Genomic DNA, 15,843 nt, shown 5'->3' on the forward strand with positions numbered 1-15,843 from the left:
ATTTTAGCATGACCTTTCCTAGTTTGCCTAAGCCCTTCAGTGGTTTGATGTTTAATTAGAAGACAATGGTGGTGCAGGTTGTGAAGCACAGTATATGCAGTCTCTGCTTTTGAAAAGCCATTTTTAACCAGCACAGTGTCCTTAAAGTCCAAATAAGAAATGATTAAGAAAGGGCCCAGTTTTGCCATCTTTTCCAACAACATGAAAGAAAACCTTTCCTAGTTTGCCTAAGCCCTTCAGTGGTTTGATGTTTAATTAGAAGACAATGGTGGTGCAGGTTGTGAAGCACAGTATATGCAGTCTCTGCTTTTGAAAAGCCATTTTTAACCAGCACAGTGTCCTTAAAGTCCAAATAAGAAATGATTAAGAAAGGGCCCAGTTTTGCCATCTTTTCCAACAACATGAAAGAAACCTATGATATTTATCTAAGGCAACAATGTTTTTAAGCTGCTGAGGTGATAAATTAGCAACTTGTTCTTCTTTACCAATTTTTTGTTCATTTTAAAAGTCAAAAGTAATTACCCACTTACTGAGACATCAGCAGTTCTTTTTAGTTATGTGATTGCTGTTAGTAAGCTCCTTTGCTTAGAAAAATATTGCACAAATTTGACAATTAGACATTATGGGAAGAGAGACCCATTCTTGTTGATTTATTTATTTATTTATTTAAAATCTTGTTCCAACATCTCCCGTGGTGTTTCAAGTTGCCACCATTTAGGCAACTGTTTTGCCTAAATGAAGAAGGGTTGAAAAAAAAACTATACTAAACATTTTGATGTTTTTAAACATTATTTATCACTCAATCAGTGAGAGTTTACCACTCTTAAAATCATGCTGTCATTGTCACTGCACATACCTCCCTGATAGTAGTTTTTGTTTGACGTGGTTAAGGATCAATGAATTCAAGGGAACATTATTATAAACGTGGTGGGAATAGTAGGGAAAACTTCCCAGGGATCCACTACTGTAGTTTCCTTTTCATCAGTCACCTTTTCTGATGACAGCTGGGCAATCAAGGTAGGAAAACAGAAAGCATAAAATAACATCATGTGGCTGTAGCAATAAATTTCTGTGAAAAATACAAATATTCTAAATTTTTCTGCACTAGTCAAGTTCATGGGTGAAGTAACCAAAACAAAATTGTGTAAAATTGTACATTAGAGTTTGCAGAAGTATTTAGCATCTCTTTTTTTATCCGTTCATGTTCAGTGGACTGATTGAGCAGGATGCTTACACAGATCTCTTGCACCTAAACCAGAGCTGTCTAGGAATAACAACCTTCAAAACCTGAGGCATGTAGCTGGAGTTTGAGTCATTTGAATTGATGGCTATTTAGATAATATGATTTAAGAAGTGTTTCCAAGGTTGAACATTTCCAGGGCAATTTAATTTTTACGGTTACTTTGATACATGCAACACCTTAAACGTTTCTATTCAAGCAGAAGCATTGCTAGATAATGCAGAAAGAATACCTATTCCAGAATCACACCACATGTAGTTCTGTATGTTCTCTCTTGATAATTCTGTATGGTCCTTATACATAATTCATACAGACTATGTAAAAAAAGGTAATACAGAGTTTTGGGGGGGTTTGGTTCTGTGGATTTTCATATAGATAAGCACAATCTGTCAACACATGGTACTGTCAACAGCATTACCATGTGCAGCACTCTGATGTGCATCCTTGTGTTTTTGCTTTTAAGTGTTTGATCCACAGAATTTGTGGTCATGTGAGAGTTAACCAAAAAGTTACTGGTAGTGCAGTGATTGCTTTAAGGAAAATACAGGTGGCTGATTTATTAAAGGCTAATTGGGGCAAACAAAGGGAAGAAGTTTTCTGAAGAGTAGGGCAGATGGTCTGAATCTGTTCTACAAGTCTGATTTCAGTCTGTATGTGAACAAAAAGAAAAGGAAAAAACAAGAGAATTAATGCAGCTTTAAAATGAATTGGCAGTAGCTGCTTTTTAGGGAAAATACCTGATTTTCTGTCAGTAACTGCCTTCTGGAGCTTTTTTTCCTGAATGACGAAGGCCAACAGAATATGGGATGCTAGGACTTTGGAAAGCTGAGTGTTAATTAATTGCTTCTAAAAATATATACGTAAGATGAACTGTGGTGAAAACACCAAGACAGTTACCCTCCTAACATGACTAATTTCACATACCTTAGAACCTGTTTGTTAAATCTGCTGAAGGCATGCATGTAATGAGAAGGCTTACGTCCAATATTTTGCCAGGAAGTCTGGCTGAGCTTTTATGGCAGCATTTGAGTAAATTTCTAGGTAGAATATTTTTAAACCCAAATAAGCCAAACCGCATTGCTTCAACATCCTTTGAGAATACAGCCATTTCCTCAAGTGTGTGTAGCCACTGCGGGACCTGACGCTGTTTATTTTTTTTGAGATTAAATTTGGCTGCGATATGTTCCGACACTTGACTGGAGAACCTCCACAGCAAGAACAACTCTGAACTGCCTGCCACTCACCTTGCCTTTCTCAGCCCAAGTGTTAACACTTGGATGAGGGAACAGCCTTTCCCTTTCAGTTGTCAATTAAAAACTAGAGAGGATAGAGAGGATGAAAGCTATCTGATAGGCTAACTGACTAGGATGGCTGAGTTAGAACCACAGCTCAAGGAGCGGAGCCCTTAGGCTGAAGTTAGAAGAAGAGAGGTTGCACACTAGGCTGCTGGTGAGAATGACACCTTCTGATCTTGCCTTTCTGACATAGCATCAACCGTCAGATGTTAGTCAGCTGTGCTTGTGGGGGGGGGGAAAAAGGAAAAAAATGCCACTAAAATGGAAACGGCAAAAGTGGGAATTTGTGACCTGCTCCATCCTAATGTAAAGATCAGCTGCTGGCAATATGTGACAACCACTTGTTTGGGTGTATCTTGGGCGTGCTTTGCCATCAGGATGTGCAAAACTTCCAGGTGCTGAACAGGGCCAGCTTTGGAAGGAAAGACACTGTGGGGATGTTAAGTTACAGAAACACAAATGTCTGTTCAAATAAAGCTCAAGTTCTGATGTGGTCACAAAACACATTAAACAGGAAAATGCTATTTCTCTTCATACAGTCAGATGCTCTGGTCAGTGGGAGCTCTGTTCACTGTCACCTCCTGAGCTGGTTGCAGTTCCTCTCAGGCAATTGTATGTTTATGGAATAACATAGTTCAGCTGCTCTTTAAAATATTTGAAACTTACCCTGCCATAATCCAATCACAGATTAGAGTTACAGACTCATCAAGGTTGGAAAAGACCTCTGAAATTGAGTCCAGCCTGTGTACCAAATCTTAATTTTGTGGTGGTACTGTAACTCAGTTTGCATCTTTTGAACACATTGGTTCCCTGACCTGCAGCTCACAAACTGAAGGATTTACAGTTGCACTGGGCTTACCACTTGCTCAAAGAAATGTTTGAGAAATATGTGCTAATGTGATATACTCTGATAAGGTTCATACCTACTGTTATTCATCTTCTAGTTTGCTGATGATGATGTGAAGCAATGAAGTAGAAAACTATGGGGGATTATATTAATTTTAAAGGGTTTTGCTCCAACAGTATGTCCCTGATCTGTGAGATTTTGTTTGTTTGTTTAGATCTACTTGAGAAGTCTCGTGTTGTTAAGCAGCCAAGAGGTGAAAGAAACTTCCACATTTTCTATCAGATATTGTCTGGTGCATCAGAAGACTTTCTCTGTAAGTGTTGCCCTTCTGCCATATTCAGAAACAAGTGTTCTTTGTATTTTATGGGCTGTTCCATGCACATCTGCTTCTGTAGGAACTGTGATATTGATTTATTTTTCAAGTTATTGGTGGTAGTGGCCATAGTAATACCTGAAGTAAACATATGCTTTTATATTATCCAGATCCTGAGTCAGAATTGGCTTTGCAGTATATTATAAAGAAATAAGAAAGCTTGTTGTTGTTCAGAAGGTTTGTAATTAAAAAAATCTTTGAAGAAAACTTAATCCAATAATTACAACAGTTCCTGACAATATATGGGATAAAATTGTTGCTAACAGGAGTGTTGTTGCTAATGATATTTTCATTTGATTTATTAGGCAAACTCAAACTGAAGAGGGACTTCAGCACATACAACTACCTGGGCCTTGATTCTGCCAAAATGGATGGAGTGGATGACGCTGCAAACTTCAGAACAGTCAGGGTAAGTAGTGACAGGGATTGGCTGTACACTCACACTAATGCAGAGTTCTTATGCCCCTTGTTCTGTCCATTCACACAGGGCTGTATGTTCTGAGTGCTAGCACTCTTTATGCCAGGGAAGAGTGCATTTGCACAGGGAAGCTTAGCTACAGCTAGAAAATACAAAGGACCAAATTTCTGGAGTATTCTAGTGAGAATACTAAAAGGACAAGAAAAAAAATAGAAAAAAGAAAAGGGAAGAAATAAAAAGCCCAGACCCTGTGGTCAGGTCATGGGAAAAGTTATATTGTGTAGTGGCTTATGATGGCAGTGACTGAGCTACACAAACCAGGTGATGCTAACCAAGTTGAAACAAAAACAGGGCTGGGATGATTCTCAAGATTTACTGTCCTGGTTTTGCTTGTATTCATCTGTATTCACACTACTTATCTTGTCCCCTTGTACACAGGTCAATATGAATACAGTGTACACAAATTTAGATTCTAAAAGTTACTGGGCTGAGAATGTGGAAAACCTGGGTTGGGTTATAAACTAAGTGGTGAAAAAAAAGTACTGCATTTTAGAAACCCCTATACTGAGTAAGTCCTAGAAGTGCACTGGACTGACATCCACCTCCATTATCACATCTCCTTTAACTTGTCTTTTGTATTAAAAAACTTACTTATCTAAGCATAGGAATTACACCATGTGCTCTTTGTAGCGAAAGTGTCTGTGAAACATTTCTAATCTATGCTAATGCAGGTAAATAGTGAGTTTTGCAGGTATGATCTGTTTAAATGTAGATACTTTTATAGCATAATTTTATCTGTCTCCTTTGCAGAATGCGATGCAGATTGTTGGGTTTATGGATCATGAAACACAGTCAGTTTTTGAAGTAGTGGCAGCTGTTCTGAAACTGGGGAACATTGAATTTAAGCCTGAATCTCGCATGAATGACCTAGATGAAAGTAAAATCAAAGATAAAAATGGTAAGATGAGACTAGTGATGGGAGGAAAACCACTAATTTGTCTGAAGTCATTATTAAATTTGTTATTTCTGCAGACATACACTATCCTTACATATGAATTAAATTAGATTGTTTCCAGAGCTCTCCCTAAGGCAGATATGGGTTGAGTTCTGTGCAATTGCAATTACTCTGTTTGAAATACCAAAAATTATTATTTTCTTTTTTTCCCACTCTATTAACACTTTCTTCTGAAATGTTAAATGGTGATGTGTGTTTCTTTAGCTGCTTGGTTTTTCTGCAGTTGGGGCTTTTTTCTTTTGCAGTAAGCATCTCTGCCTGTAATGTCAGATTCATTTGGTCATGTTTTTGCAGTTGATAAATTTTGAAAGTTCATTTATTTTCATTTGAAATTTTTTCAGCATGAAAAGTACTCTGCAATAAATGGAGGAAAAGTTTTTTCACAAAAATAACCAGATAGAAAGTGCTTTCTAAAAAAAAAAGCAATAACTCTGCTTGTGCTATGCTTATTTTTAACAGCTTTGCTTGGCAGGGTAGTGGGGAGAGAGTGTGAAGGGGGGGGGACACTTCTGTGGAAGAGCACCCATTTTGGGAAAATACTGCACTACTAAAAAGCCAGTAGTTCTGGGGAAGAAAAAGCAATGATATGGAAGGGTTCATTATATTTACAATCTTGTTTTTCATGCTAGAACTTAAAGAAATCTGCGAGTTGACAGGTATAGACCAATCTGTATTGGAGAGAGCTTTCAGCTTCCGGACAGTTGAAGCCAAACAAGAAAAAGTTTCAACAATACTAAACGTGGCTCAGGTAAAAAGAGGTCCTGATTTTAAAGGAACAAATCATTTTAAACAACACTTATGCATGATTAAACCATAACTGCCCAAATAAAAGCTACAACTAATAGACTGTAGTTAATAAATCGCAAACATAAGTATGTTTTTACTCCAGCAGTTTCTAAGTGTTCAGATATACATCTAGTATGTTTATATTTGTTTGTATTATGTGTGAATTACCTCTCAAAGATGAAGGACAGGAAAATGTTGCAGAGAATGGAAAAGCAAAATGGTTGTGCACAGAGCACATGCTGTAAGTGTTGTGGCAGACTGTTTTTATTTAGGGCAACTGCAATAATTTCATATGAGTTTTACATCCCAGGCTGCTGAAAATCTTTTGCTGCCATTGTAGATTTAGCTATCTGTAATGCTGCAGAGCCAGGGTGATTGCCACCTGTGTCTCATCAGCTCAGGCTAGCAGGCATGTCTTATTGCAGCTGCTTTGGTCTCTTTGCTTAGGATTAGGATGGGGGATGTGAGTCTTCAGAGGCTATGTGGAAGAGCAGGAAGGGAGTGTAAGTGCCCTGATTGTGGCTGGGGGTAGCCAGTCTGTGGCCAGGAAGGCAGAGGGGTGCACCAACAAGCTGCTGATGCTGCCTTAGTGTCCTAGCACACCTCTTCTGGCTTCTTTGCCTGCTAGGCAGAGCCAGTGCTGCCTGTGCTGATTTTACTCAGTTCATAGCACCTTTAAGATACATCAATAACAGAAAAAGGTTTGGTTCAGCCCAACATTTGTAACATTTTTCTTCTTTCTTCTGTTTAGGCTTATTATGCCCGTGATGCTCTGGCTAAGAATTTATACAGTCGACTGTTCTCTTGGCTTGTTACCAGAATCAATGAGAGCATTAAGGTATTGTTGTTTTGTGCCTGTAAAAAAATCAATTGGAATCCTTTAAATTAAAGTGGACAGTAAAACTGTATTGCCAATTTAATTTTTCCTGGTTATACACTGTTACACACAAATAACTGTATCACAGCTCAACAAATTGCTCTCTGCTCTGTTTTTAAGCTTATAAAAATACTCACTTTAAATGTATTTTGGGAGACCATAACTAACATTTTAGTTTACAGAGTTTGACAGCCTGTTTATGAGTTACATTGATTTCCTTGATTTCCAAGTATGTAATGTACAGATGACTGACTCTTATGTTTAACTTCTTTTAAGGCCCAAACAGAAGTGAGCAAGAAGGTAATGGGGGTGCTGGACATCTATGGCTTTGAAATTTTTGAGGTAAGACCTTCATAATGGTAAACATTTAACCATAGAGCTGTTATTAAAGCTTAATAGAGTAGTTCATGAATTTGTAATCAGAATACATGTAATTTGAATCAAGTGTGTCATTCCTGACAACACAACACTAGAAAAGAGAGATGTTTTAGCATGTCTGGCAATTGAAACAAACATTGCTGAAAGCCAAACATGTGTTTTTACACCATAGATAAATAAATATTTATGATGGATACACTAAATATATCTTGTTGTGACATACATTCTGAACACAGGAAAAACTCTGGCACTGTCATCTCTGCCCAGAACCAATTTGTGTTTCTCTTTGAACAAGCTTTGTATCCTGTAAAAGAAAAAAGGGCACAATAAGAACTATATTTTTTTCCTGTCAAAATTAAACAAGGTATTACATTGTATTTCATCTCAATTTACTGAGATAAATATTCTATGCTGATTCCTAGCTAACGATCTGTGGCTCACTGCTGTTTGTTTACAATAGTATTTTTAGACCAGTGGTATTTGGAAACAAAACAATCAATGAGGAGTTTTTAATTGGGTTAGAGAGCACTAGGGACAGGGAGTTTTCATAAATCTTATTCTGACAGTTTTTGTTAGATTTATAGATCTCGGCTGGAATCTGTATGTGTTTAAACTAGAAGTTCATCTGGGGAAAAAATAAGTAAAAAATATGCAATCCTTACCCACATCCTTCTTGAAAACCCATGGAGTGTGTTTGAACTGTGTAGATCATGAGAGTAATCCAGAAAAGAGTAATTGTCCATGTGAGGATGATGTAAGTTTTATTTGAGAAGCATAACATCCAAATATGTGCAAATCAGAACACCTCTGCAAGGAGGAAAAAGAGCTGATAGTTCCTTCAAAAGTTTACTAAACGAGGTTGCATTGTTTGCATGAAACACAAGAGTATATTTATGAAAATATAGTGCAAGAGATCAGGTGGCTGAATGGAGAACTTGGTGCCAGATATCTTTTGAGCTGATTCTTGGTGTACCTATTAGAAAGCTGGAGATGGGAATGGTACTGCTGGCATCTTCAGGCAGGACTCTTCTGTTCACTAGCTCTTTTGTGTGTGATTAAGATAGATGTGTACAGTGAGGTAGGAGACAGAAGCTTCCACTAGGGCACAAGCCAACTGAGTAAGTGTGTTTGTAGGATGGTGTTCCAGAGACAAGGTTGTTTTTCACATGGAATTTTTTGTGATAGGAATTCAACATCTTACAGGGTCATAAGTAAGCGGTTAAATACTGGAGAAAAGTGACAAAACAGGGCTCTTTTCACTTATCTGTCATACTGAGTTACAGTGTAGCTTTCCCAATTCATACAAACTCAAAAGCTTCAAAATCATGTGGGTAGTTCACTCCTTTAAATGCTAAGCATTGGTTTTACTGGAAAAGGTGGGAAGGGTTTTGCCTTGTGACTTGAGGATCAAATTCATCAGTGCATTAATGCAAGGCCAGACTCTCTCTCATGAGTTGAGACCTGTGGGGAGAGCACTAGCCAAGCAGCTTGGTTCAGCATCACAGAAATAATGGCATTATTTATGAATGATGGAAAATAACAGAATAATGGAAATAATTGTTTCAGAGCATTCAGAATGAGAGCTGGATAGTATGCCAGAAGCTTACAGGTAGCTTATACTAGACCATATTTTAATTAAAAGGTGTTTGAAAAAGAAACTTCATAGAATCATCAAGGTCGAAGAGACCTCTAAGATCATCAAGTCCAACCTCATTGGTTTAGGTTTCTGGAGGTAACTAGTACAGTTACTGGTTATTTGGACTGCATGGCAAAGGGTGAATGATAGAAAAACAGTTCATTAGAAAATCCTGAATCAGCTGTACTTCCACTAGCACCCACTGAGCCATCCCTGTGTTCCCAGACAGGTTAATTTTGTAATCTGACACTGCATGCTTACTCTCAGTTGAATCAAAAGCAAATACATTCTTTCAAGGCAAACCAAAGTTCATTTTCTATGCAGCTCTAGTTGAAACTAAAGATGTTATGTCATAATTCTTAAACTAGGTAAAATAATTCAGTAATGAGCACTGTATAGGCAAAGTATAACTGGTCTTGTGTTTGCTTGAATGAATGTCATGTAGTAAGGGCAGTTAAGAGGATGCTGCCAAATATTTTTTGAGTCAAGTTCTGTAAGAAATGATTGAATCTCACAAAAATTATTAAAGATCTGAAAAAATGCTTACAAACTACAATCATTGTTGAGAATTTAAGCAACCATGTGACATAAAATATGTTGTTTAATTATATTAAAACAATAAACTTTAAACACTATACAATATCATAACTCAATGAAAATTTAATAGTGTCTTAAAATTTGCAGCATAACAGGTATAGTGGAATTTGGGGGATTTTGCTGTGTGGTACATTTATAAAGATAATGGCTAAACATTTGAAATATCAGCTAAGGTATAATTAATGGCAGTAACTATTTTCATCTTATTATAAATTACTTAAAACTTATAACTAAAAATGTGCCTTTTGAACCTAATTCTTTAGTCAGATTTTGATTATGATGTCTGTTCCTGAAAGTTAGAGCTAACATCTACTCTACAAAGATTGTTTGTTGGCAAAAATGTCCTTGAAAGACTTCATTTACAAACTTGTGCATTTAAAATGCGTAAGCTCTTTGATACACCAAAGGTAAAAAGGTCTCTGTTAATCATGCTTCTACTCAGGAAGCAGGTAAGTTTATCATTAGTGCATGTTCTTTGACCTAAAGTGGCCCTGTACCTTGGAGACAGTATCAAAAAAACATAGAAGGTGTAGCAGAAGTGTTTTATATGCATGTGAAATATTTACACATGAAGTTTAATACCACTAAAAGAAGTAAGAAGGTATGTGTTTACCAAAGGGTGATTTTTACAGAATGGTCTGACTTTTACTGCAAAACAGTAGTTTGCTACAGATTTTTGAGGCTTTTTGTTTTGTTTCATAATGGGCAGGGCTGACAATTGGGCCTTATTCCTGTGTAGGATGATTCCTTGGATCATCTTACAGTTTCTTCTGTAAGAAAAGTGAGTAAAGAAATCCAGATTTATCATTCTGAAAGATACTGCACTTCACCTTCTCCATCATAATAGCAGTCCTGTTCTATTATATGCAAATTGAAGCTTATATAAATGAGATTTTTTCATCTCTTTTTGAAAGATTAATTTATTTGCTGTTCACTGTGATTTCTACAGTTTTCTGTAATTTATACAGAAATTAATTTACGAAGTAACTGGAGGTTTCTTAAAGCTTAACAATGGAAAGATAACTGGAGTATTAATACTGCTGGCATATAGGCTTTGGGATTTGGTTTCTTCTAGTATATTTATCAAACACAAACCCCACTTTTCAGACAAACCCAAAAGCCATCCAAGAAAGGAGATATAAGAGCTCGGCTGTCCAAAAATTCAGATTAGGGAATTTAAATCATTCAATAATCCTCAGCCTCTGTGGCTTTGGCAGATGTCAGCAGCAAGCTTGGCTAAACAATCCACAGAATAGGTGCTGTAAAGCTGTGTTTATTTTTGAACCCTGCCATGCCCTTTGTGGTAAGCTGTGTGCTGGGACTGAATGCTTGGAAAGCAAAACGCTGAAATTTTAGGTGGTTCTGTGTGAATTGTCTATGGGCAAGGATTTAGGGACTAGGATTAGCCTGAAAATGCAGGCCACAAGGTCAGGTTGGTTGTGTAACATTGCTGGAGCTTGAGCAACAGATTGAAGCCTGACACTAATTGCTCCAAGTATGTTTATCCACATTTTTGAGTGACTGCATGTGTAACCAGTCTGCAGTCTATATTGTGATTTGAGATGGGGTAGGGATGATGACTAGGGGCACTGAGTTTTAGCCCCAGCTGAGTTCCAGCCACCTTGGGGTAGGTTTGGGGCTGGCCCCGTTTTACTCCACATTCAATTATGTATTTTTGGGCAGAAGCAGTTTCTGCATCTCTTCAAGGTGGGTTTCTGTATGTCTGCGAAGTAGGGTTGTGGAAGGGTGGGGTGGGGTGTATGAAAGAGATGAAGGCTGTGGGAGTTAGAGGACTGAGGGCCTGGCAGGGTTCAGTAGAGACAAGTAGAAGGCTCAGTCTGTTTGGTCAGGGCATTTAGTTTTCTATTGTGTACATTTTCTACATAGACAAGAACTAGGCTATGCAAAAATAAATGTCAGGGAGCAAGTGTGAATATGTCATCTTGCCTAGCCTTCAGAGATAAAAATGTCTGTCTGTGCTAGTTGGCTTAAAGCCTTTATTCTGAATACTGAGGTGTCACTGTGTAGCTGGTCCATATGATGAAGCTGATGTTTTGAGGTGTGGTTTTATGAAAGTTAAGACTGCCAAGCAAGGCTTAGTATTGAAATTTTCCAGGCCCCAAGAAGACAGTTTGAGAGTATGAATGCTTTTTGCTCAGTCCCTTAAGAGCAGGTTGTTCTGTGTATTTGAGCCTGGGATGCACCAATGACAGAGCTGTAGAGAGGGACTGTTTCCATTTGCCTCTCTGACATCTGCTGAGGGTTGGCGTTGAAGTGCTGTGAATGCCTTGTCTTTGGTGACAGCATCTGGCTGACTCATTTTACTCCAGGTACACAAGAACACACAAAGATACGGCAGTATCCGTCACATTCTGCATAAAACCCAGCAGTAAATACAAATTTCACCAACAAGAGAGCCAAACAAGCTACTCACCAGTAAAATCAGATCCATTTCTCACAGTCTGTGATGAATTTTGATAGCACTTCTTTTTATTTATGGCAATTAGCTTGCTTCTTGTGTGTAGGAGTCCCTGGTGGTGACAAAGAAGCTTGGTCATGTTGCATATACTGTAACTGTAAGCAGTTATCAGGACAGTGATAAAATGTCAATGTCTTTATTGAGGGAATCTGCTAGAAATATGAAGAATGCAGTTGCATTATATTAACAAGTTTATAGTTGTTAATTATTTGTTTTTAGAGAGGGTAACCAAAGAAGAAGGGGTAATCATTGAAAATACCTTTCTGAGATGTTTAAGGTATGAAAAAATTCGGGAGGTATTTCCACCTTCTATCATAAACCTATGTGACAGCTTGGTCCAGTTGCTGACTAGTTGCTTTGCCTTTTTCTCTCCTGTTGCTTACATGAAGGAAATTACAGTTGCAGAACATGCTGAGCTCTGAGAGATTGCTGCTGGCTCCACACTCCCAAGGGATTATTTTATTGGAGAAGGGTTTAGTTATTTGTTAAAAAGATAACAGGACTGGAGCACCTTCCCTATGAGGACAGGCTGAGAGAGTTGGGGCTGTTCAGCCTGGAGAAGAGAAGGTTGTGTGGAAATCTCAGAGTAACCTTCCAGTATCTGAAGGGGCTACAGGAAAGCTGGAGTGTGAGTCTCTTGGTTAGAAACTGCAGTGATAAGACAAGGGGTAACAGATTCAAATTGAAGGAGGGGAAATTTAGGCTAGATATTAGGAAAAAGTTTTTTCTTGTGAGGGTGGTAAAGCACTAGAACAGGTTGTTCAGGGATGGTAGTGGATGCCCCAACCCTGGCAGTGTTCAAAGCCAGGCTGGGTGAGGCTTTGAGCAGCCTGGTCTGCTGGGAGGTGTCCCTACCTAGGGCAGGGGGTTGGGACTAGATGATCTACAAGGTCCATTCCAATCCCTAAAATTCTGTGATTCTAAGGAGGAAATTTACTTAGCAGGATCTTATTTTATCTTAGCTTTTTTATTTTGGTTTTTTTTCTCATTTTTTTTAGACTCTGGCAACTGTTTCTTTATGTCTTGAGTTTGGCTCTAACACAGTCATGGATATCTGGTTTTTAGTAGTTGCCTTAATCTCCAGATCGTAATTCCTAGACGCCTTTCCTAGGCTGTCTACCTTGCAACAGATTTCCTTTTCAATGCTCAACCCTTTGCTGATGCCCATCAGCATATCATATTTTGGCAAGTGACAGTGCCAAATGCATGTACCCAGCTCTCTGTTCAATGTAATCATAGAATCAGCCGAGTTGGAAGAGACCTCCTGATCATTCAGGGCAAAGCCCTGTCTAAGTATGAAAGAGAAGAACTGAATTGTTAATCTATAATTAACTACATCTGCTGGCAAGTGTTATGGAAGAGAGGAGCTTTACAGAGAGGGACCCTTGGTTGGAGTCCTAGCTGCCATGGAGATTTGAATGTACAGGTAAAGCAGTAGTTTCCTTAAGTGCTAGGATGCTTAGAAGCAGAGGTGCATCCCAGAAAGTTAATTACCATTTAATGAATCACGCTATAATGTAGGTATTTAGAGAGGCTTATTTTGTAACATGCAGGTTTATGAAGTAAATCTCATTGCCTGGCTGTTTTCAACAGAGGAAATACTTGAAATGCTGGAGCAAATATACACAGATGTTCTGCTTCAGGTTGCGAGAACAACGTTTTGCCCTACAGCAGCTATTTCTTAGTAGAGAAATGGCTCTGATTATGTAGTAGGTCCTTGCCTATTTGTATTTCCTTTTCTAGCACTGTAATTTATCAGGTGGAGTTTGTTGAAGTGATTGTACCTGGGTGAGTCACATGCATTGTACGCACTGCATTCACTGTAGTTTCTTGCCCTTTGAAGTCCAAATTTGGTTTAGACCTGTGTGCCTGGACACCACAGCTGAGAGCAAGATTGATTTCAGAGTGCCTTGTTCTCTGGCAGTGACAGTAGCATCAATAAGGATTGATGTTAGTTGAGCCACACAAATATGGACAATGGATAATCCCTGAAGTTTCAGCATATATCTTTCTTGCTTCTATTATAGATACTGAAATATGCTTTGGTTACATATATGTGGAATATATGCAGTTAAATTATATGCTTCTCTGGCTCTTTGCCTATAGAGATATTTACACAAAAGCAAAGAGCTTGTTCTAGTTTACAGAAAATATTTGTCAATCAAGTTAGATTACTCAAATATTTGTGTCCATAAGCAGAAAAGAAAGGGATAAATATTGGTAACATACCTTCACTAACTTTGCAAAAAGCTTTGAAAAATTATGTTAACTGGGTCACATCTTATAACTGGGTCATTGCTTTCTGAGATTAAAATAGTATCTTTTTTCATTTTCTTTAAATGCAGTTTTACCGTTTTGCTGATTTTCACTTTCTAGCATTTATATTTCTTAGTTTCATCTCATAAACTTGTATGCTTCTGTGGTCATACATAAAAATCCCTGTCCCCAGACACCACAGTAATATATAAATTGAATTTGCTGGTTGGTTTCGCCCTTCATTCTACCATTCATCTCAGTGAAGTGAGTATGTTGATCTTTTGTCATCATTACTTTTGCCATATGGCTTTTTCTCTAGGGGCCTGACAGAACTACTTGGGGTCACCTGCCTGTATTAGGAGGTCAGAGACTTTTGATGTCTGGAGCTGCACTGATGTTTAAAAAAGTTTCTTTCTGGGGCTATATGTGATAGAGCAAAAGCATCAGTCTCTGTGTGTCTTTTCCCCTCCTCATATTGATGAATTTAGTTGAATGATAGATTTTCAAATTGGCTTTCAACAAGAGCTGATGTGACCAAAGATTAAGAAGGAAGAGGAGATACTGAGAAACACCTGTATAGGTGTTGATACTGATGATATAGCTGAGATTTGGATGGGCAACATCTGCTGGATTTGGGGAAAACAGCAGAAAGGACACAAGAAAATGGAACACTTAAACTAGGACTTCATTAGGCAGGTGGAAGGTGAGAATTTATTCCTGCCTACTAGTATGGAAAAATACCTGGGTTTCAGTTTTACGCAGGTGTCTTAGTTGCCTTGTTGTCTTTGAAAATCACTGGAAAGTGGGTACTCAAAAGTGAATTTGAATTCTCTGTGGAGGTAGAAGGTTAGAAGGTATCTGGTGTTGTTAGGAAAATGCCCTGTTTTAGCTATTTTCTCAAATCTAATGGATACATTTCTGCCTGAGACCAGTTAGAGACATTTAGCCTATTTTTTATATAAAAGTATTTATTTTGTCAGTTTCCTATTGGTATTTCACTGGTAGAAAAATGTATAAAGTCAGGAACATCCATATGTGTTTTTCAGTTTACTCCATGATACGTGAATGGAAATATTTCAAAGAAGAAATTAGATTAAATGTTAAGGGACAGAGAATATTTTCCGTAGACTTTCAAGCATGCCTGTAATTGATGTGATAGAAATGGTTCATAGACTCTGACAACATGAGTGAGTACAACATCATGATCTGCTCATCTATATAATCACTTTTTTTTTTTTTTTGCATGGAGCAGAATTTTTTTAGAGCTCAAAACTTGTTATTCATGAAATACCACCCTGATGCCCACTAGTTTGAAGGTTGATAAAATATAAAGCTGTCTGAGCAAGACAACATTATTTGTGAACTAGGAAACATGGTGAAGTATTTTTGTCAGTGAATTTTTCTACTTGTCTAAATTTATTGTTGCAACTGATAAAAGATTGAGAGGATTAACTGAGGGTGGTTGGTTGAGCTGTATCTATAAATTTGACATGGCTTTAAGCCTATCTCAGGTGACATTCTGTTTCCCACCACCTTTAATTTAATTTGAAAGACTGAGTGGTTTTATCTTCCCTAAAGGTTATATTTTGTATTCCATAGTGATTTCAAAGGCATAGTTGGAAATATTGCTACAAAAATGCAGGGAT

At 37.8% G+C, this 15,843-nt stretch overlaps 1 protein-coding gene across 1 annotated transcript in view; it reads left to right on the forward strand.

The window, feature by feature from the left end:
• The window catches only part of MYO1B (myosin IB), a 90,473-nt gene that overhangs the window by 46,719 nt on the left and 27,911 nt on the right, over positions 1-15,843 (forward strand). Inside the window, exons 7-12 of the mRNA XM_009069576.1 lie at positions 3,597-3,695; positions 4,061-4,164; positions 4,984-5,131; positions 5,818-5,936; positions 6,726-6,812; positions 7,128-7,193. Of these exons, the coding sequence (XP_009067824.1) occupies positions 3,597-3,695; positions 4,061-4,164; positions 4,984-5,131; positions 5,818-5,936; positions 6,726-6,812; positions 7,128-7,193 (623 nt within the window). The remainder of the gene's footprint in view (positions 1-3,596; positions 3,696-4,060; positions 4,165-4,983; positions 5,132-5,817; positions 5,937-6,725; positions 6,813-7,127; positions 7,194-15,843) is intronic.

The sequence above is a fragment of the Acanthisitta chloris genome, unplaced genomic scaffold, assembly GCF_000695815.1.
Source record: "Acanthisitta chloris isolate BGI_N310 unplaced genomic scaffold, ASM69581v1 scaffold9122, whole genome shotgun sequence".
In the NCBI taxonomy this organism is placed as follows: Eukaryota; Metazoa; Chordata; class Aves; order Passeriformes; family Acanthisittidae; genus Acanthisitta; species Acanthisitta chloris.